Below are 23,540 nucleotides of genomic sequence, written 5' to 3'. Positions count from 1 at the left end.
CAGCATTTTATTGGGGCAAACACCCTTTTTGCCAAGCCCTGAGCTGGAGGGTCAGAACCAACTCAGATAGCTCTGCCCTAGTAGGAAAGGGAGACACCTTCACGAATGATTATAACATAAGCAGATATTAGAGGTGCCCCAAACTTTGTGCTATAGGAAGGCAAAGGCAAGAGCAACCAAGTTAGCCCAGGTTAATCAGAGAATGCTTTTCAGGGGAGAAGGCAAAGGACCTTGAAGGCTTAACATGGTTGATTGCTGAGAGCCTGTGGTGAAAGGGGGGGAAGGGTCTAAGAAACAAGGATTTGCAAAACATTGAGAGACTGTGCATGGCTGAAGCACAGCATGTAGCTGGAGACGAGGTGAACAGATTAGGTAGAGGGGCCAGGACATCGAGAGCCCGCGAGCCAAGTTAAGGAGTTTGGATTTGTTGAAGAGGCAAAGAGGGAACACGTGGAAGTTTTTAAGCTGAAGACTGAGATGATCAAAACTGAGTTAGAGGATGTTATCCGACAGCGGATATGGAGGCTGGAGGTATGCAAAACAGTTTAAGAGACTGAAGAATGAATAAAACAATGGGTGGATGAGGACAGAAAAATGAAAGGATAACTTCATGATGAATCGTGAATCAGAAAATAGAGGTTTTTGATCTCCAACGTTCATATGCCCAAGAAGAGCCAATTAAGGACCTGGGAGGTTTCTGACGAGGAACAAAGAGCTGGAGGAGCAGAGGCCAGGGCTGTGACCTGCAGCATAAAAGAAACGGACTGGCTCAGCTCCAGACATGCGTATGCCTGTCAACCTGGGATTCCCCTACTCTTTCAAGTCTGTTGTGCCCCAATTGTGTGTTTAATTTCAATCTTTCCTCCTCTTCGGGTTTTACCACAGGAGAATAACCTCTCTATTCTAATCTGAAATGAATTATTTATGCTTATGAACATGCTGGATGCCTGCCTGATTTATTTATTTTTCAAATAATACATCTGAATAGGAGTTCACACAAGACAGGGCAAACATAATTCTGACATAAATGCCTTTCCCCAACTGTTGCCCGATTTTAAACACTCCAAGCTACTGCGTGGCCTTGTCACTATCCTGTGGAGCCCCAGATCTATCTCTCCACACTAATTAGATGCCAGGTGCCTGCATCTGACAGTCAAGATTTGCACTATCAGTCCCCACCACCTGACGTTTACAATTTTATCTCCTGCTGCTATGACCTTCTCTGCTAGTCCAGGTTCCACTCATTCATCTTCCAAGGCACAGTTCAAACACCTCCTCCCCTATGAAACCATCCCTAGTTCTCTCTTAAGGGGAAAGGCCCCTCATGCATCTGAATTTCCAGAGTTTTTGTTTTTATATCCTTCGTTGGACTCTAAGTTCCCCGAAGAGAACACAATGGCACACAGTAGGTACCTCAGCAGAACATTTGCTGAAATTAGGTAGCATGATGTCTCACATCCCAAGAAGCAGTTAATCAGGCCAGCTGAAGCAGATGAGACAAAATTTTGGAGTCAATAGCTACAAAGTGCTCTCAGGGGAAGTGGGCCGGGAGAGCCACCCACCTATAGCCATACCGTATTTCACTCCAGTGGAGTAGCTTATCGGACTAATCCCAAGTAAAGAGCATACACTTCACATATTTGATGAGCCTCCTGAGGAGCCTCGCTGTTGCTCTCCAGGCTGACCTTTCCGTTTCCTTCAACCCCTCACATCTGTGTGCCTTCCAGTTTATAAGTTAGAGTCAGATCATTATTCAGTGACTCTTACAAGGGCCAAAGGATGCATGCAAGGCCGGCGTTACTTGTCAGAGATCTGGGGCTCAGGGACCAGTGACTTGTCCGAGGTCACTCCCAGCAAGGGTCAGGGCTATGACTTGACCTAGGCCTCCTAACTCCGGGTGCAGTGAAGTCCAAGATGTGCAAGTTGTCTGAGACTGAAAAGAAACAGGGTTTTTTAATGATTTGTATATTCTAAAGCACACACAGGTGTTCTGTGAACTGCAGGATCAGTAGCTGACACAAGGCCACTCCGAGGGTTTGATGAAATCTAACCAAGGATACAAAGGGAAGCGAGGCGGGGCCTCTTGCGCTTGCCATCCACACTATCGCTTCCCAGTGGTCCTCCCGCAGGCTACGCACTAGAGAACGCGTTGGCTGTTTATGGCACGGCAAGGCCACCGTACGGCACCAAAGGTAGGGCTTTCCAGCAAGTGGAAGCCGAAAGCCTGAAAACAGGTGTGATGGGTGACCAGACACCTGCCCTGCCGCGGCGAACCACTGCTAGGAGTTGGCCGGCGTCACTCGACCCTCCGCGGGTTTAGAGAGAGGCGGCGCGGTGGCGTCTGCCTCACGTGACCGGGCTCCGGCGGCATAGAGCGCGTCACGCTCCGCCCTGAGCTCGGGTCGGTCAAGGTCTGCGCCTGCGCCGGCTCGGTGGCTCGCGGGCTCGCGAGCTCGCCAGCCCGCAGGCGGGCAGCTACCGGGCGTGGAGCCGGGCGCCCGCGGCGATGGGTGAGTACAGGAAGCGGCCGAGAGGAAAGCACGGGGCTCCCCTAGCCTGCGCGTGGAGTGAGTGGAAGCACGAAGGAGGGTCTGAGGAGGCCGCCTGCACGGCCCTCTGGCGCGGCCGTTAAGGACTCACCCCCCTCTCCGCGCGCGCGCGCGCAGTGCGCCCCCCCAGTGCACCCCGCCGTTCCCGCGCGCGCCATCCCGGGTGGGACCTGCAGCCGCAGGGCCCAGCTCTTGCCTCCCAGCTCTGCTGCCCGCTGTCGGGCTTCGCTGGGCCGGGAGCGCCGTCCGACTGCCGGAACGAGCCTTTCCGGCGGAGGAGGCAGTGCGTTCATTTGGGCGCGCCCCGGGAAGGAAGGTGCCTCCCGGCGCGCATCGAGAGCGGGGCGGGGAGGGGCCGGGCTTTGCCTGCAGCCTGGGAGAGCGGCGTTGGGACCGCGGAAGGGCGCCTGCCCCCTCGGGGTCTGGGATACCGGGACCCCTGGCTCCGTTGAATGTCCGGGACGGAAGGGGCCTGGTCGACCCCGTCCGCCACCCTCCCCTCCCCCTTACTACTGACAGGGGAAATGGACGCCTGGAGAGCGGTAAGTTCAGCCACACAGCCAGACAATGGTTATTCTGCGACACCATGTTGCTTCGCGTTGTGGGAAACTCGGTGGTACAGTGCTTTTTTTGGAGATGCGGGGGGCATTGTTAATTGAAAATCTCTGTACCAATTATTTAGTGTTAAGCTTATCTAGGTGGCGCGTGTCGATGCCTCAGCAATATTTACCCTTTTTTTTTTTTTTTTTTTTTGCTCCTTAGAGCTCTACACGTCTGGTCTTAATCCCCACCTTCTGTTTCTCTACCTGCAAGCTGTGAAACAGAAAACCTTAAATAACTGTGTAGTGCCCTTGCTAGTCTGAGCTTCCTCTGACCTTGTTTCGAAAGGATTCCATAAAATCAAAAGGTGCTAGGATCGGTCAGGTCCGCTAGTGGTTCCAGAGCACAGGCCTGGCGCTTTGGATCTGGAGTCACCTTGAGTGCATCTCGGGGAAAGATCACAAGCTGTTACCTGTAAGAGGAGTGGACTTGTCTGGTCTCTCCTTTGGTAGATTAAAGTAAGCCCAGAGAAATGGATTTTTAAATTGTAAACTTTGCTTTGTATTTATAGTAGCAAGATAGTGTCCTATCTAGGACTAGAACCCAGTTTAATCTTGTCCTGAATGCTGACTCAGATCTGCTGACTTGTGGGAGTTAATATCCTTTGAGAATTACAATTGCTTTCTCCCCAGTTTTTGCACAGAGACCTTTGTGATGGATCACATCTCGGTCTTAACCACGTGGGCTATAAATTACAGTGAGCATTTAGACTTTACACTGTTTTCTTATGCCACAGAAGTTTGACTCTTGGAGTTGCTTGAAAGTCAGCTTAATTAACTTTGCTTCCTAATGTTGACATAGGTTGAGTGTTTTAGGTAGCAAAAAAATGTAAAGTTATGGTAGATAAATTTTGCAGTAAATTGCAAAGAATTATTATCCATGTTAAAGAATTTAAATATAGAGGAAAGTTTAGCAAAGAAATTTAATCGTGTTCACAGAATAAACATGAAAAATTTTAAAGTCCACTGCTACAGAATACTGTGCACACTAGCCTTTGTTCTCTTGCCAAATTAAGAACCTATTCACACGATCCTGGTGTGTAGGGCAAAATGAGGGAGAAAGCTTTAAATCTGTGAAGTCTGGAAAGGTTTCATTACATTCCTTTTTCCTATGTCCAGGCCTGTTTTTAAAAATCTGAGACCCTAAATGTACACTAATGTTCTTTAAATTTCTTAGAATAGTTCAGTACAGCGGTCAATAAATGACTGGCTAACTTCTGTTAGCCACAGTTTTCTGTCTGTTTAATAACAGACCCAAAGAGTCATGACAAAACTAGTTAAAGTAACTTTAATTTGCAAAATTTTGGAAAGTAATGCAAGTGCTATTCCAGTAAAAATTAAAAGTGAACATGGACAAAATTTTGTTGTTCAAGTGTATAAGTAACTTGGTTTGTATTATCAAGGAACATATATTGTTAAACAGCTGGTAGGTAGTGACTTTATAATTTAAAGTATATTGTTATGTGTTTAGTATGTAAAAATGAAACATTTTTACATTCATAAATTGTCACAACGTGTTATGGTATAATAACACATAAATCTGGATATTTCTGTTGATTTTAACATTTAGTCCTGAAACTGAAGAAGAGCAAAGCATTACATAAAGTATTTCTATGCTAAGTTGTTTTTAGATGTTGGTTAATCTTAGATTGGCAAGTAAAGTACTGATAAGAGTTTAAACTCCTGTCTGGCAGCTAAAATGATAAGAAGTAAGGATGTAGAAGACTGATTAATAATTATCAGACTTTGGACCCTGGCAAACTTCTCAAGCATTTATAGAACAATTTTTCTTAAAATGCCATTGATTCCTTTCACTGGTTAACAGCACAAAATGTAACAGACAGAATGTCTGTTTTAAACAAATTAAAAAGCTGTGGGGTTTTTTTGTTTGTTTTTTCAATTCTCCCTAAGTCAGATTTATGCATACCCACAAAAGCTGTGTGTGAAGGACAGCTATCATACATAAGGAGTTGTATCTGAATTAAGGGAAACAGCTGTTGAAAGGGGAGTTAGCACAATTAGTCAGCAACAGGTTAACAAGTTTAAAAATTGAGTCTTCAAATGCTCCTTGGCACAATGCTAATACTACATGAAGTGCTTCAGGTGTTGAGGAAGTCTATACAGCTTTTAGGAAAAATGCTTTTCTAGAAAAGCACGTCAGAACAATGGGATCAGCAGGTTAGGGAGGTCCCACCTAGGTATCAGAGCTACAGCTTCTCATATCTGTGCTGGAAAATACCATTTTTCCTGGATGGACTAAAAGTTCAGAACAAAACAGGGACATTTTAAACATTTCTTTCTTTCTTCATTTTAAGATCTCAGTTTCTTTCCCCCTCACCCTGTATTTCAGCATGATCCAGCAGAAAGATGGCTGCTTTTAGAAGTGGCTATTTTATTTTTCTTTCTGGGGTGAGACTGTTATGGAGCCTGGATACTTCAGGCTCGTATGCATCCATGACCAGTGTCCTACTGTGGTCAAAAAACTTAGCAATGGACTTGGTGAACTTGGCTACCTGCTGCTGCTTTGTTCTGCCACTGATGAAGGTCAACCTCAAGGTGTATTTGTCATCAAACCTTTTAAGACTGGAGGCTAGTTGCCAGATATCAGGGTCCATCCCTGCAGGATCTTTCCTGTGGGCCACGAGAAAGATGCTCTTCTCCTGAGCATAAATTAAGGATATGCTGCGATGTACGAAGCCTAAACAGGCTTGGACTCTGGAAAGGGTGCATATCACTCCAGGTCAAAGCCACTGTGGTGAGGAAACACAAGATGGTACAGATGGTAAGGTGACTGCCAATTAGACCAAAACGCTCCATGGAATGTATTAAAAAGTAATAGTTAAGGTTTTGCTTAAAGCAAAATATATACCCTTAAACACTCAAATTATGAAACAAAGAATAAATAAAAATAAGAAATTTCCCTTCAATAAATTAGAAGAAAATAAACCCAGACAAAGCAGGAGAAATGAGATGATAAAGAGGAAAAACAAATTTAAAAACTGAAAAATAGTAAAATTGGTAAATTTAAGAACTGGTTCTGGGCTTCCCTGGTGGCACAGTGGTTGAGGATCTGCCTGCAGATGCAGGGGACGCGGTGGGTTCGTGCCCTGGCCCGGGAGGATCCCACATGCCGCGGAGCGGCTGGGCCCGTGAGTCATGGCTGCTGAGCCTGCGCGTCCGGAGCCTGTGCTCCGCAACGGGAGAGGCCACAACAGTGAGAGGCCCGTGTACCCCCGCAAAAAAAAGAACTGGTTCTTTGCTGGGATGATAGGAATGTGAGTTAGGTAAACTGACTACCCTGCTCAAGAAAAAAGGGAATATAGGCACACAAGATTAGAAGTGTTTTTTTTAAACAGCAAGTGCTTTATAAGACTATATAAATAAACCAGACTTTTTTTTTTTTTTTAAAGGAAATCCAGTTATCAAAGTTGACTCCAGAAGAGAGAACCTAACAGACCTAACAATGGAAGAAATTGAGGAAGTTATCAAAAAGCTACCATCCCCCAAAACACCAGTCCCAGATGGTGTTTCAGGTGAATTCTTTTAACTTTCAAGAAAAAGATAATTATAAGATTTAAATTGTTCACCAAGCTTAAAGAAGGAAAAATGGCAGATTTCTTTTACAAAGCCAGTGGAACATTGACACCTGAACTTGACATGAAGATAGTACTGAAATTGGAAACTTGGTATGTTATGAATAGTGATGTGAAAATTTAAAATAAAATGTTAGCAAACTGTATTTAGTGATACATTAAAGGAATATTTCACTGTGGCAAAGTAGGATTCACCTCCATATTGCAAGGGCGAGAAATATACTAACGTATACACCAAATAAATACATCAGAAAAGAACAATAATAATAGTTTTTCCTTGTTGAGCCACCTGCTGTGCTGTAGACTACTTTCCTGGGTGCTTCACATGTATTCATTCAGTTAATTGGCCAGCCTATGAGGTAGGTAACATTCTTATTTTATAAACGAGGAAACTAAGCCACAGAGACATTGAGTAACTTGCTGAAGGTCACACAATAGATTTGTAGTGGAGCCAGAATTTGAACCCAGACAATTAACTGTATCTGTTAAATGTTACACTGGCTCTGTTTCCAGTATCCATATGATCTTCTTAGTAGCTTCCTAAAAGCATCTGACCAAAGTTCAAGATAGATTCCTGACTTAGTGGCAGTGGAAAGTGGTAGAGGTGGTAGTAAAACAGGAATCAATGTATATCCCTCCTGTGTTTGGAAATTCTAAGAGACCCTTATTATCAGTTGACCGTTAGTACTAGAAAAATGGAATCCATTTTTAATGGGAAACACAATTTCCTAGTAAATAACAGGGGGCAGGGACTTCAATTATAATTGAAGATATACTGATTCTTAAAATGAATGCAGAATGAAGTTTTGGGAGTTATAGTGTAATTTGTCAGATGAAATTATATGATAGTACTGGGAAGACATGCTCCACTTCAAGTTTGCAGAACAGTCCTAAAGATGGGCAGGGATAGATGGCAAACAGGGAATATTACTTGAGAGGGAACAAATTTTATATGGGCCAATTGATCAGTGAATATTTTTGTGTCATGATAACTTGTTTCCCTCTGTAAACTTGAAACTGCTAGGACTTGGATTATGAACACTCAGATGACAAGAACTTCCTCCTCAAACCAAAAGCCAGTGTCATGCTTCACAGTTAATCCCTGTGGAGTTGTCACAGATGTCAAAGTATAAGGATGTTTACTGTTACCATAATTTAATTATGTTCAGGAGGTATATGCCAATCCAGTAAGAAGAAAGAAAGATGCATACTGTAAAGGAGAAGGCAAAATTATTTGTGATATATAGTAGAAACAAGCAAATCCACCAAAAAACTGAGAAATAGGGGACTATGGGCTGCTTCTAACTTTAATACACAGGAATTGGTAGCTTTTTCATATGCAGACAAAAAGCAGTTAGAAAATTAATTGGAAGAAAACAACCCTTTCATAATAGGGACTGAAAAGGTAAAATACCTTTCAAGGTCTATATGAAAAAAATTTTAAATGCTAAGGTTTGTGAAAAGAAACAAGTAAACAGGAAGATATCACATCCTTGTAAAGTAAGGTACAATTTTTTTTTTTAAGGTTCAATTTTGAAAAAGTGACAGTACTTTAAATTTATAAAGTCACTTCTGCTGTAAAATACCAAGATTTTTGGGAGGAATATGACAAAAATACACTAAAGTTTATCAGGAAAAGTGTAAGAGCCCGGAAAACTGATGATTCTGACAAGAGTAAAAGGGAAAGCCCTACTAGTTGATGAAATCTATTCTGATGCTACAGTAGGTTAAAATCAGTTGTACCTAGAGAAGAAATACAAGGCTATTGTGGAACAGAGTGGAGTGCAGACATAAATGCAGATGCTTGTGAGTATTCAGATGATGCTAACCAGTGAGGAAAAGAAGCCTCATCCGTCAGTTCCTAGGCAATCTCTTACCTTTGCTTCATTCCTTATACTGTAATTCCAGAGAAATTAAAATACAGATGGTAAATGAAACCATAGAAGTTGTAGAAGGAAGCATGGATTACTTGTTTATAATTTTGGAATAATGAAGGACACAAAACCTAGAAGCCAAGATCAATAGATTTCATATCCATATTAGGAACTTCAGCATCACAAAAATGATACAAAGTAGGGAAAGTATATGCCACAACTTGATTAATATAACTAGGATTGATTTTCTTCGTGCACAAAGAAATTTTCCAAATCAACAAGGAAAAAAACAAAGTGCCTACAGAAAAATGGATAATGTGAAATTTTACAGTACTAAAACAAATTCAAATGGTCAATAAAAATGAAAAATGCTGAATTGTATGTATGTACGTATGTATGTCTGTCTGTCTGTCTGTGTTGGGTCTTCATTGCCGCGCCTGGGCTTTCTACAGTTGTGGCGAGCGTGCGCCACTCTTCGCTGCGGTGCATGGGCCTCTCACTGCAGTGGCTTCTCTTGTTGCGGAGCACGGTCTCCAGGTGCACGAGCTTCAGCAGTCATGGCTCGCGTGCTCCAGAGTGCAGGCTGAGTAGTTGTGGCGCGCACGGCTTAGTTGCTCCATGGCATGTGGGATCTTCCTGGACCAGGGCTCGAACCCATGTCCCCCGCATTTGCAGGCAGATTCTTAACCACTGTACCACCAGGGAAGCCCCAGAAATTACTGTTTAATACCTGGTGCTGGAAATGGTAGGGCAACTGGGACTGGCATACACTTAATGGAAATATAAATCACAGTAAGTTTTCTGGAGGCAATTGGCCGTAGCTATCAAATTAAAATGTATTCCTGGGCTTCCCTGGTGGCGCAGTGGTTAAGAATCCTCCTGCCAATGCAGGGGACACGGGTTCGAGCCCTGTCTGGGAAGTTCCCACATGCCGCGGAGCAGCTAAGCCCGTGGGGCACAACTGCTGAGCCCACGTGCCACAACTAGTGAAGCCTGCGCGCCTAGAGCCCATGCTCCACACAAGAAAAGCCACTGCAGTGAGAAGCCCGCACACCACAACGAAGAGTAGCCCCCCCCTTGCCGCAACTAGAGAAAGCCCGCGTGCAGCAACGAAGACCCAACGCAGCCAAAAATAAAAAAATTAAATTAAAAAAAATGTATTACTGTTTGAGCCAGCATCCATTCTAAAGATTTACCCTACAGATAAACTTGTGAGAGTTCACCAGGTATAGGTACAGAGTTGCCCATTGCAGCATTGTTTAAAAGGAAAAAACAAAAACAGTGACCATAAATAGGAGACAGAGTAAGTTACATGTAATATATCCATTCAATAGAATACTACGTAACCATTCAAAACAATTGTGATATCTGCTGTTGTTAGCAGGTTTTTAAGCACATTGTTGTACACCTTTTTCACTTAGTAGTGTGTTCTTTTTGTGTGTGTGTGTGTGTGTGTTTTGGTTTTTTTTTTTTCTGTACGTGGGCCTCTCACTGTTGTGGCCTCTTCCGTTGTGGAGCACAGGCTCCGGATGTGCAGGCTCAGTGGCCATGGCTCACGGGCCTAGCCGTTCCGCAGCATGTGGAATCTTCCCAGGCTGGGGCACGAACCCGTGTCCCCTGCATCGGCAGGTGGACTCTCAACCACTGTGCCACCAGGGAAGCCCTTTTTGTGTATTTTTTAAATGATGGTTAGGTTGGTGGGGATGGGATGGAGTGTGTGACTAAAGTCGGACTGAGTAGTAAGGAGCCTTTGGCAGTAGTCAGGCAGGAGGTGAAGAGGACCTGGGTTGGGACAGTGAGCCTGGAGGAGAGGATGTATGTGTATTTAATTAATTTACAATTTTATTTTTCTCTTAAAAAATATACATCTTTTTTAAATGTCTTTTTTTAGTTTATTTTATTGAAGCATGGTTGATTTACAGTGTTGTGTTAATTTCTGCTGTACAGCATAGTGATTCAGTTATACATACATGCATTCTTTTTCATATTCTTTTTCATTATGGTTTATCACAGGATATTGAATATAGTTCCCTGTGCCATAGAGTAGGACCTTGTTGTTTATCCATTCTCTATGTAATAATTTGCATCTGCTAATCCTAAACACCCACTCCATCCCTCTTCCAACCCACTTCCCCTTGACAACCATAAGTCTGTTCTCTATGTCTGTGTCTGTTTCTATTTGGTAGATAAGTTCAAGTTCATTTGTATCATATTTTAGATTCCACGTATAAGTGATATCAAATGGTATTTGTCTTTCTCTTTCTGACTTGCTTCACTTAGTATGATCATCTCTAGGGTCATCCACGTTGCTGCAAATAGCATTATTTCATTTTCTTTTTTTTTTAAATTATTTTTGGCTGCATTGGGTCTTTGCTGCTGCGCACAGGCTTTCTCTAGTTGCAGTGAGCGGGGGCTACTCTTCGTTGCAGTTTGTGGGCTTCTCATTGCGGTGGCTTCTCTTGTTGCAGAGCATGGGCTCTAGGTGCGTGGGCTTAGTTGCTCCGTGGCATGTGGGATATTCCTGGACCAGGGCTCAAACCTGTGTCCCCTGCATTGGCAGGCAGATTCTTTTTTTTTTTTAATATGAATTTATTTATTTTATTTTATTTTTGGCTGCGTTGGGTCTTCGTTGCTGCATGAGGGCTTTTCTCGTTGCTGCGAGCGGGGTCTACTCTTTGTTGTGGTGCACAGGCTTCTCATTGTGGTGGCTTCTCGTTGGGAGCACGGGCTCTAGGCGTGTGGGCTTCAGTAGTTGAGGCACACGGGCTCAGTAGTTGTGGCTCGCGGGCTCAGTAGTTGTGGCACACATGCTTAGTTGCTTTGCAGCATGTGGGATCTTCCCGGACCAGGGCTCAAACCCGTGTCTCCTGCGTTGGCAGGTGGATTCTTAACCACTGCGCCACCAGGAATGGCAGGCAGATTCTTAATCGCTACGCCACCAGGGAAGTCCTGCTCTATTAAATGTATTTTTAATGTGTAAATTTAATGTGTAACTTTTTCTAAAGTAATATACATTTATTTTGTGAATTTCTGTTTAAATGATTCATTTGTTGTTTTATTGGATCTACGAGCAGCCCAGCTCCAGGGATTCTGGCCTCTTGGTGAAGCATATTGGTGACTTCATAATCTAACTGCTTTAATACCTGCCAAAGTTAGAAATAATTCCTCTCTCTGAGCTGGGCCTTCCTTTGATTATTTAAATTGCAGTGGAACAAATTTTTAGAATGTCAGGGGAAAGTTTTTTACTATCCCTTTATTCCCCATCATGATAGAGCTAAGCAGCATTTAGAGACAAGTCCCACTCCTCTAGCCTCTGCCAAAGTTGAGGTTAATTCAAATGAACACAGAGTTTTGGTGCCCAGGGGTAGTGTGGCTGCCCTGGTGTTGGGGGTGGACAGTGAAAGGTTGGGGCTCTGGTGCTGTCTAGTTCTACAGGTGTGACCAGGTGACAGTGGGGAGAAGATTCCTGACCCCTTTTATTACCTTCCTTATGGCAGATTTCAGGCCTGCAGTGGTTTCCAGGCATAATTCTTCTCAACTGAGGGCATGTTTATCTTTTCTAATAGAAATGTGATAGCAAGCCAGCTCCAACTACAAACAAAGCAGCATTGGGCTAGAGTGTACAGATGTTACATTTTCTTCTTAATATAGTCTGTCTTCTGGGAAAAGGGCACACAGATCTAGGTGTAACATGCCTAAGGAAAATAATTTGTTTCTATTAGCTTCCCGTGAGAAAGGAAAAAAATAGTACATAGTAGCATCAGGGTCTTGGGATCATCCTGAGGGTCTCTGGTGATGCAGGTCCTAGCCTGCTTTTCCATCATTGTCTGCCACCCGTCCATCTCGCACCCACATTAAGCTCCAGCCAGACACCCTCCTCGGGAATGTGATGCTGCTGCTCCTTTGACACGGGGCCTACACCTTAGCCTGTGCTGCCTTTGGCTAAAATGTGCCCCACCCTTAGGTACCTCCAGAGTCCTGTCCACCTTTCAGAGCCCTGCCCAGAGGTCATAGAGCCCCCTGTCTTTCCCTCCAGACAGCTAATTAATGACCCCTTCCTCTGTGGGGCCTTTATACCTTCTGTGTATTTCTGCGGTTGCATTTACCACACTGTGGTCCAATTGTTTGCATGTCATATCTCCCGAGGCCAGCGTCCTTTTATCTCTAATCTCTGAACATTACAGGAGTTGAATTAAAATCTCTTAGTATACTGAGGAGGCCAGTGTACAAGCAGGCAAAGAAGAAGAAATTCCCAACAAAAGTAAATGAAAGTCTTCTTGATAATGTTATCCTGTAAGTCTGAAAGAAGCAAATACAAAAAACAGTACAGTGCTCACTGTGTCCCCGGAACAGCAGTGGGACCCGGTGCACGGTGCTCTTCAGCTGACTTCTGCCCCAGTGTGCAGGGTGGGTGGCCTTGGCCCATTGTAACTGGAAGCAGCCTCAGAGAGGTACAGCAATTTGCCTTTGTTCACTTGGGAGCATTGTCACATCCTTTCTGTCACTGTTTGCCTTGTCCTGATTAGACCTTAGTTTTGTCAGTCTCCAACTTTTGAAAACAGTAAATTGAGACAAATTCAACTTGAAAAATATAGAAAAGGAAAATACAGCATTATTATGAAATTAGAAAATGTAAACTGCTTATTTTGGCTTTTCTATATGTATATTGATAAAAACAGGATTGTGCCATGTCAATAAAAATGTTCTCCTTTATTTTTTCTTCTGTAACACTTTATTGATCATAAAAAGGACTCACTGCTATCTGAAACTTCATTAATACTATTAAAAGTTCAAAATTAATATACTGAACCTTAAATATAAATACTCCTTTATTTTTAGTACCTATATGACATCCCATCAGGTGGCTACATCTTCATGTATGCAGTGTGTCCCTTACTGTTGCGCATTTAATTTTTACTCCGTATTTCTGTTAAGAGCGTTGTAATTGTCCTATAATTGAGTCTTTGTGTACCTCTCTTGTTAATAATTATTTCCCTAGGCTATATTTCTAGAAGGAAAATTAGAGTCGTGTATGTGTGTTCCATATTTTATGTTACATGTCTGTGGCTCCTGCACATATAAGCTCCTCAAGAACTGATGCTTTCTGATTATGTGCCTCACTCTGCTCTACCTTCACATGATGACATTTCTCTTTAACACCTTTTGTCCTGATGCTTAGCGGTTTACAGCAGCGTGTGTGTATGGGGAGGGGGAAAAAAAGGAACTTGTTTTTTGTTTGTTTTTGTCATAAGTCAAAGAGCTAGATCGTTTTACCTGACTTATTTTGTTCTTATTTATTTATAATTGAAACTGTGGTTAAAAAAAAAAAATCAGGGACTTTCCTGGTGGTGCAGTGGTTGGGAGTCCACCTGCCAATGCAGGGGACACAGGTTCGAGCCCTGGGCTGGGAAGATCCCACATGCCATGGAGCAACTAAGCCCGTGTGCCACAACTACTGAGACTGCGCCCTACAGGCTGTGAGGCACAACTACTGATCCCACGCACCGCAACTACTGAAGCCCGCGTGCCCTAGAGCCCGTGCTCCGCGACAAAAGAAACCACCGCAGTGAGAAGCCCGTGCACCACAACAAAGAGTAGCCCCCGCTCACTACAACTAGGAGAAGTCCGCGTGCAGCAATGAAGACCCAACACAGCCAAAAAAAATTAATAAATTAAAAAAAAAATGAAAAATCATAAGATTTACCATCTTAACCAATTTTAAGTGTAAGTTCAGTAACATTAAGTATATTTACATTGTTATAAAACAGATCTCCGGAAATTTTTCATCTTGCAGAACTGAAACTATACCCATTAAACAATAACTCTGTTCCCACCTCCCCCAACCCCTGATAATAACCACTATTCATCTCTATGAATTTGACTACTTTAGGTACCTCATATAAGTGGAATTACACTCTATTTGCCATTTTATGACTGGCTTATTTCACTTGTCCTCAAGGTTCATCCATGTTGTAGCATGTGACAGGATTTCCTTCCTTTTTAAGGCCACATAATATTCTGTTCTACGCACGTACCGTGTTTTGTTTATCCATTCGTTCATCAGTGGACACTTGGGGTGCTTTCACCTCTTGGCTATTTGTGAATAGTTCTGCTGTGAACTTGGATGTGCAGATATCTCTTGGAGACCCTACAATAAATTCTTTTGGATATACACCCAGAAGTGGGATTGGTGATGGTATCGTATGGTAGTTCTATTTTTAATTTTTTGAAGAACTGCCATACTGTTTTTCCATAGTGGTTGCACCATTTTACATCCCCACTAACACTTGTTATTTTCTTCTTTTTTTTTTTTTTAATAGTAGCTGTCCTAATGGGTATGAGGTTTTCATTTGCATTTCTCTGATAATAAGTGATGTTGAGCATCTTTTCATATGTCCGTTGGCCATTTGTACATCTTCTTTGGAGAAGTGTCTGTTAAGTCCTTTGCTTGTTTTTAATCAGGTTATAGATGACTGGCAAGGAATGATCTTGCCATTTTAAAAAGCAGATGTATTCTAGGGGTAGGACCTTGCCTTCATTCCACTAAGTGGGCTAAGCCTGTGTATTTAGGCTTCAAATCTTTTTCAGCATGGTCTGGTACGGCCAGTCTTTTTGTCCCAGGGCATCCTCCCAAAGTCATTGCCATCTGTGGTATGACAGCAGGAACATGAACTCTGGAGGCAGACTTCATTTCAAGATGCCAGCTCCACCAGTTACTAACTACCTTGGATGAAGATGAGTATTGGTTTTTCCATTTGTAAAACTGGGAAAATAATGTTTACTTTATGGAGTTGTTTTGAGAATTAAATATGTGAAAATTGTGCTTAGTATATACCTGCAGGCCTTCCTTGACCCTGTTCTCCCAGCCTCCACCTCACAGAGTGTATGCTCACTGTCCCTTACCTGTGTTCCCATACTATATATTTATCATAGAAGGAATTACACTGTGGAGTGATCGTATACCTTGGCAGAGCCTTCTGTTAGATTGCAAGTTCCTTGTCTTTGAATCTCTAGCACTTAGCAGAGGGCCTAGTTTACAGTAGATACTAAGTAAGTGTTAGTGAACAGAATGACTGAATGTATGTCTTGCTCTTCTTTTTCTCATGAGAGGACTTTGTTTCAGAAGGATAATAGCATGTACCATTATGTAGTGTAGGCATTACATATGAACTAGTCCAGTGGTTCTCAAATTTTTGGGTCTCAGGACCGCTTTACACTTAAAAAATTTTTGTGGACCCCAAAGAGCCTTTATTTGTGTGGATTAATATTCATGGTCTTAGAAATAAAAACAAAATTTTAAAATATTTAAATTCACTTTAGCAATGATAAACCCATTACATGTTAATATAATCAACACATTTTCATGAAAAATAATTATTTCCCCCTAAAAAATTAATAAGTATGTTTTACAGTTTTGTAAGTCTGTTTAATGTCTGACTTAAAAGGTTGGTGGAGTCTCATATCTACCTCTGCATTTGTTCTGTTGTGATAAATTGTTTTAGTTGAAGTATGTGCAGAAAATCCAGCCTCACATGGATATGTAGTTGGGAAGGGGAGGACCTCCTGGACTGCTGAAAGGGCCTCAGGGCCCTCCAAAAATACTTGAAGAAACAATGATCTAGTTTAAAAGGGAAAAATGTAATAGAGTCCAGAAATTGGAGGAAGGATTAGGGGAAATTTTCATATGTTTAGCACTGTATATAAAGGTTTACCTATTATCATTTTATTATTTTTAGGTTAAAAAAATCCTTCCCGAAGAAGATCTTAAGCAACACGATGGATTCAGAAGCTCATGAAAAGAGGCCACCAATCCTAACATCTTCAAAGCAAGATATAGCACCTCATATTGCAAATGTTAGTGAAATGAAGCATTACTTGTGTGGCTGCTGTGCGGCTTTCAACAATATAGCCATCACATTTCCCATTCAGAAGGTCCTCTTTCGGCAACAGCTGTATGGAATCAAAACCCGGGATGCAGTACTTCAGTTGAGGAGGGATGGGTTTCGAAACTTGTATCGCGGAATCCTTCCCCCTTTAATGCAGAAGACGACTACACTGGCACTTATGTTTGGTCTGTATGAGGATTTATCTTGCCTTCTCCGTAAGCATATCAGTACCCCAGAGTTTGCAACCCGTAGCCTGGCCGCAGTACTTGCAGGAACGACAGAAGCAATTTTCACTCCATTGGAAAGAGTTCAAACATTGCTTCAAGACCACAAGCATCATGACAAATTTACAAACACTTACCAGGCTTTCAAAGCACTGAAATGCCATGGAATTAGAGAGTATTATCGAGGCTTGGTGCCTGTTCTTTTCCGTAACGGATTCAGCAATGTCCTTTTTTTTGGCCTTCGAGGTCCCATCAAGGAGTACCTGCCTACAGCAACAACCCACAGTGCTCATTTGGTCAATGATTTTATCTGCGGGGGCCTGTTGGGTGCCATGTTGGGGATCTTGTTTTTTCCAGTTAATGTTGTAAAAACTCGCATGCAATCTCAGATTGGTGGGGAATTTCAGTCTTTCCCTAAGGTTTTCCAAAAAATCTGGCTAGAACGGGACAGGAAACTGACAAATCTTTTCAGAGGTGCCCATCTGAATTACCATCGATCCCTCATCTCTTGGGGCATAATTAATGCGACTTATGAGTTCTTGTTAAAGATTATATGAAAGAAATCAGTTACGTGCCATTAATCAACTGAATAGACCTAAGAAGAATGCAGTTTGGCCTTGTTTCTAATTGGCCAAATACAAGTTGGTGTCATAAGTCCAGGGCACAGTGAATTACGGGCAAAGCTGTTTTTCTTAAGCACCAACAAATTCAGAATAAAAGGTTTCAGTAGGAAAATTTAAGGTTTTGGGGGGGACGGTGTTAGTACTTTTTTTAATCATTATCTGAGAACTTTAGGCTAATTGCCTGGTTAATAGCTGTCTATCTGATGGCTTTTGACAAGGAAACTAACAGCCAAGATATATGATACTTTTTTCCACAAGTCTTCTGTACTGAAGCATAAGTGGCCATGACCAGCCAGAGGAAAGGCTCTTAGGGTCCCATGATTTCTCAGGCTTACTTCTATTACTCCATTTCTTCTCTGCTTTTAGGAGGAGTTACAAAGGGTAGTTTTTGTTAACTTAAAACATATACATGGTAGGAAAAAGGAGCAAAAGAGAGAAGAAAAACAGCTTATTATGTGTAGGTTTTTCATGATAAATTGTTTGTATTCGTTTTGAAACTAAGCACCTGTTGGGATGGTCATTATCCAAATTATTTCTCTTTAGATGTGGTAGACTAAAGCAACTAATGACATCTCCCATTTTGCTTTCTAGGGTAGAAAGTTTTCTCTGTATTTCTCAATATGACCTTAAAGCTTCCCAAAATATTTTTATATTAATTTCACTATTTCGTTGCCAAAAAACGTGGAGACTTAAATTTTGTTAAAGGTGTTTCATCCCATTAAGAAGGTTCATATTACAGGTATCCCCCACTTCTCCAGAGTTTCCTTTATGCCACTTCGCTTTTACAAAAGACCTACATTAGTACCTGTTTTCACTAACCAAAAGAAATGCGGAGATGATTTTTGCTTTTACAAGAAAAGGTGATTGCTTCCTCATTCTATGCCATTTCGGCTTACAAAGCTTACAAAAAGTTCCGCAGGAATGCGGGGGAAACCTGTAATTGCATTACAGATCCAATTCTGTTTAGCTCAGCTTCTTTGAATTGTTGCCAACTTAGTGAAGAGCTTTGGAGTTTTGGTAGTTTTTCCTTTGAGTAGTAGTTTGTCATAGTCAAGTATCCTGTTCTCTTGAAACTGCCTTTAAAAAAACAACAAAATGCTTCCATAAAATTTTATTTTGGAAGTCTATTAATAGGACCTCAGATTTTTTTTCTGGTTTCTAAGTGTTCTGGGGAAGGGGGAAAAAACTCAGTACTTTTTCCCAGATAAATAAGGCAAAGTGACTCATAAACCAGTTGAATAACTAATAAAACATACAAGACATCCTAGAAAAGTGGTTTATCGATCTTTTAAAAATCCACATCTTTAAGTATTATGTAGTTAAGATTACCTTCCAGCATCTGACACGGAGCAGAGCACATGGGTTTTATTACCAGTCTTTCATCATTCTGGGTAATTGCATGTTACTCTGTGCACATGCTGACCAAAATGAAGTCAGGGTCCCAATTGCTAGTTTACTCAGTTTCTGGACAGATAGTCCAAAAAAGATGTTTACCTCTCAATGCAGGGTGGCTGGTCAAATGACAGGAACATCTTCCTTCCAGCTGTGAAGGATTAGGAGGCATTGTCACGCATTTGCCAGGCAGTAATGAAGCTCACTAGCTTTACAAAGGCTCTGTCTGACAGCGCTGTGCTGGTGCAGATGTAAGGATTTGAGAAAACAAGAATTTGACGCCAAATAAATGAGAGTAGCATCCTTTGGCCTATGGAATAGAGTCAGGATTTCAAGTGGGTTGAGTTTCAGGAATGAGTGGCAAAGGCACTGGTGCCTGACCCCCTTGCTCACGTGTGTGTCCAGCACTCCTGGGCATATCTGAGTGCTCAGCATGTGGCCGGTGAGTTAGCCTGGGGTCACACCCTGACCCTGGGAGTAGACTCCACTGGCCTTCAGTTCCACGGGGCTTCCTTTTGCCTATACACTCCATGTAGGTGATAGAAATCTAAATTCTAAAGCACTTTTGTGAAATACAAGTGAAGTGAGAATTTGAAGGAGGATGCTTCCTTTTCTGCTATCTCAAACATGTAGCATTTAAAAACAAATATTTTTTAATGGTTTTAACTCATTGTATTTTTTGATTTCTTTGACACTTTTTACAGCTTTTGAAGACCAAACTGCAAATACGTTACCAGGGTTGGTTTTATGTTGTCCTATATTTTCTTAAATTTGACAAAAAAACTGAGCAGAATTTGTGGTAGCCAACAGCTTTGTCTGAAATTTAAAAGAAGTCAAAATGTGTTATTAGTAAGGAAGAGATTCTAACTATTGTTTTTGCCTTCAGTGTGAACTAGTATGGTAATAATTTGGAAAAGGCAAACATGAGTGAATAACTTTTATCTGCACAGCTTTAAAAGTGGCCTTTCTGTGGCACAGACAGCTCATGAGCGCAGGGCACTCCTGGTCTTGCCTCCTATACTTCATTCTGATGCCACCAGAAATATGTTATGGATTCTATACTTAACACCCTTAGAGTGGTATGAGCCCTCAGGACTGTACTACAGAGTAAACACAACCTCTGTATGGTGGCAAATGTATGTGTCTTTGTTTCATTTGTGGTTGGAGACAAAGTTGATGCTTTAGTCTCAATAGTCAATATTCATCGTACTTTATGGTTGGTTATATAATCACCTGCTATATATTACGAACTGTGCAATGAGACAGAATTGTGCATATATAATCATCTTTGGAGACCTGAAATTCCTTGGCTTGATTACAGTGGTGATACTCAGTTATAGGGCTGTACAAACCTTAATAAGAGGATAACGGGTGGTACTGGAGGGCTTCACAGTAAGCCGATCATGTTGACCAACACTGTTCAGTGTAGATGAAGTACTGTCGTGTGAGGGGCATGCAGTCAAGATGGAAGCGAGGTGGGAGATCACATTTAAAGAAAGGATAAGCACTCAGACTTGGTTTCTTTTAAAATAGTCTGTTTTCTCACGTGCTTATAAATGTGTATCAAAGACTTGAATAGGCATTCTCCTTAAATCTGAGGATTTTTAGTTTTTAATGCTGTCTTTTTGCCTAATAGTGAATATTTGCTTGCCTAAATGGCTCCTAAATTGTGGAGGAGTCTACATGTTTCGTTTTTTAAAGTTTCATTATTAAAAGTGGTTGTTTTTGTTTGATATTTTGAGTTTTGTGACTATATGAGTTTAAATGAAATCTGTTAAATGTTTCGGAGTTAACGTGTTTCTTTTGGTATTTCTGATTGGAATAAATTTTTTTTTAAGTCCATTTTTCTGTTCTCTTGTGGCTGGGTTAGGGTTAGTAGCACTGTCCTTTTTGTGGTAGATTAGTCTGTTAGTCTTTTTGTTGGTAAAACATTCAGCACACTACTTTGACTCTTAGTGACTTCACCTGATAACTTTGTAGGTAGAACAGTTCTTCATTTATCCATTTTGTTGGGTCAAGAGGAGTTCCAGATAAGTTAATTTTCTAGATAGGTTAACTACAAAGCATTTTGTTTTTTAAAGGTTGTTCTCAAATGAAATAAACTTTTCCCTACTGAGTATAAACTGTTTTGGTGAATTCAGTATATCAGTACTTCCTGTTGTAATTATGTACCTTCAGGTCATGCTTACCCCCAAGCTAAATGATCTGGACATTTGTGCTTTTTGAGTTTTTTATATCTGCTTTTGATTTCATACTGCTTGTTTCTGTTAGACTGAAATCATACTAGCTACACTCTTGGTTTACACATTACATTTGTAAGGTGCTTCCTGACTCTAGGGATAGTTGAGGTTGCCTGATGAGGTCCACCAAGTAAGGGAGCAGTTGCCATATAATGCTTCTAAAACACTCCTGTTTTAGAAATTTTTTTAGAAATTCAGTATAAAAGTGAATATCCTGAACTCTAGAATTCATGAAACGGGTTTGACACATCATCTGATGAAATGTCCTTGTGACCCATTGGCGGAGTGAGGGGAGTAGAGAACATTTCTCTTGGTGTGACGGGGAGGGGCCGGAGGGAGGCCTCCAGTAGCTGCAGTGCCTCCCAAGTCTCCAAAGGCTGGTCCCAGCTTAATCCCTTCAGCATCTAGTTTCCAGTAGGGAACTTTTTCTCCAGATGAGTATATGTGATTTTGAAGTAGAAATTGAGGATAAAATAGGATTTATAAAAATTCTCATCTGCCTTCAATCCATTCTTCATATTCCTATCATTTTTCTAGATGAAATGATCCAGGCCCTGTCTCCCTTGTCATCTCCAGCTAAAACTGCCCTGCCCAACCACTGCCATGGGGACTTCTGTACTCTCTAGCCTCCCAGCCTTACCCATGTGGAGTCCCACTGCACTGAACCCTGCTCTCTCCCCTGGTTCACGCAGTAACTCTTACTGAGGCCTTCAGATCTCAGCTCAAACGTCACTCCCTCGGGGAAGCCAGCCCTCACTTTAAGGACCAAGGCAGGTTCCCCGCTTACATATTCTTGTGCTGCCACATTCCTGTGCTGTTTTCATAGCACTTACCTGTTTTAATTATATTGTCATTATTTGATGCCTTTGGCCCTTTTGAATGTCAGCTCCATAAGGCCTGGACTCTGCTCTAGTTTCCACAGTTTCAAGTTCCTGGCACAGTGCCTGACACCTTGTAGATGTCTGACAAATGTTTCTTTAAGAATCAAAAGAGTGAAGGGGGCTTCCCTGGTGGCACAGTGGTTGAGAGTCCGCCTGCCGATGCGGGGGACATGGGTTTGTGCCCAGTCCAGGAGGATCCCACATGCCGCGGAGCGGCTGGGCCCGTGAGCCATGGCCGCTGAGCCTGCGCGTCCGGAGCCTGTGCTCCGCAACGGGAGAGGCCACCGCGGTGAGAGGCCCGCGTACCGCAAAAAAAAAAAAAAAGAGACACGCGAGTGTTTAGGATCACAGCATTCTGGAATATCCTGTCTGACTTTAGTTCCTTGATGGGTCATGGAAGTTGTTTCAGAAACAAATTTTTTTTTTTTTTTTTTGCGGTACGCAGGCCTCTCACTGCTGTGGCCCCTCCCGTTGCGGAGCACAGGCTCAGGCTCAGGCTCAGGCTCAGCGGCCAAGGCTCACGGGCCCAGCCGCTCCGCGGCACGTGGGATCTTCCCAGACCGGGGCATGAACCCGTGTCCCCTGCATCGGCAGGCGGACTCCCAACCACTGCGCCACCAGGGAAGCCCCAGAAACAAATTTTAACACTGCTTGGGCTGCCATAATGAAATACCATAGACTAAATATTTAGGCTTAAACAACAAGACATTTCTTGGTTCCAGACGCTGGGAAGTCCAAGATCAAGGTGCTGGCAGATTTGGTTCCTTGTGAGAAACCTCTTCTTGGTGTACAGGCTTCTGTGTCTTCAAGTGGCAGAGAGAGAACCTCTTGACCTCATCTAAACCTAATCACCTCCAGATACCATCACACTGCGGGTCAGGGCTGCAACCTGCAAGCTTGGGGTCGTGGGGGACACAAGCATTCAGCCCATAACATACATGAGCTAAATGATGAGGCTCTTCTTTGCTCTCCTCCTTCATGTGTAACACTTGGCTATCTTTTTTAAAAAATTTTTATTTTATATTGGAGTAGAGTTGATTTACAATGTTGTGTTAGTTTCAGGTGTACAGCAAAGTGATTCAGTTATACATTCACCTATCCTTTACTCAGAAACATCCAGCCAATCTGAGACAAGTCTCTGTACTAGTCAGGACTCCAATATACAGGCTCCATTTTTCTTATTCTTGCACTGTTTGTGAATTGTGGATCTCAGCTGAGTGAAGCTGACCAAGAAGGACAAGAAGAAAGTATTCCTTAAAATAATTAGTGTCATTGATGCTTTGTTACTGTAGAAGTGCCATGAAGGCAGTGGCTTGTTTTGTTTAGAGCAGACCACCTCAGTAGTTGTTTTACCTTTCACCATCATCATTCAGTTCAGGAACCAGTCATTAGTCAGCAGTGGCTTGCTCCTGACAGAGTACACCGAAAAGAGGGAATGCATTTAGTTACATTGAGATGCTATATACCTTTTTGTTTCAGATGATAATAGGGAAAAGAAACTAATTTCTTTCAAGGGTCATCATATCTATAGTAATACGAGGCACATGGTATATAGTTTTCTCCTTTCCCGTTGGTAAAAAGGAAGCCTCCAAACTTTCCTTACCCCTCTCATACTTTGCTGAAAAAGAGTGATTAAACAAATTTCGAGGTTTTCTTGGGCTCCCCACTTCTCACTCCCC

General features: G+C 42.2%; 1 protein-coding gene across 3 annotated transcripts; it reads left to right on the top strand.

The window, feature by feature from the left end:
• Window positions 1-2,306: 2,306 nt before the first annotated feature.
• On the top strand, window positions 2,307-21,973 carry SLC25A51 (solute carrier family 25 member 51). 3 transcript variants are annotated; one of them, XM_029203346.1, is made up of 3 exons: window positions 2,307-2,510; window positions 6,559-6,681; window positions 16,352-21,973. In XM_029203346.1, the coding sequence occupies exon 3, from the start codon at window positions 16,392-16,394 to the stop codon at window positions 17,280-17,282; it is 891 nt and encodes a 296-aa protein (XP_029059179.1). In that variant the 5' UTR covers window positions 2,307-2,510; window positions 6,559-6,681; window positions 16,352-16,391; the 3' UTR covers window positions 17,283-21,973. The 3 variants fall into 3 exon arrangements, with proteins under 3 accessions (XP_029059179.1, XP_029059177.1, XP_029059178.1); XM_029203344.1 differs by having other exon boundaries at window positions 6,559-6,834; XM_029203345.1 differs by lacking the exon at window positions 2,307-2,510 and adding an exon at window positions 2,829-3,091 and having other exon boundaries at window positions 6,559-6,834.
• The last annotated feature ends 1,567 nt before the right edge of the window (window positions 21,974-23,540 follow it).

This window comes from Monodon monoceros, unplaced genomic scaffold, assembly GCF_005190385.1.
Source record: "Monodon monoceros isolate NGI ecotype Baffin Bay Population unplaced genomic scaffold, NGI_Narwhal_1 Super_Scaffold_5, whole genome shotgun sequence".
In the NCBI taxonomy this organism is placed as follows: Eukaryota; Metazoa; Chordata; class Mammalia; order Artiodactyla; family Monodontidae; genus Monodon; species Monodon monoceros.
Note: the sequence above shows the minus strand (reverse complement) of the source record. Positions and strands in the feature narration are given on the sequence as shown.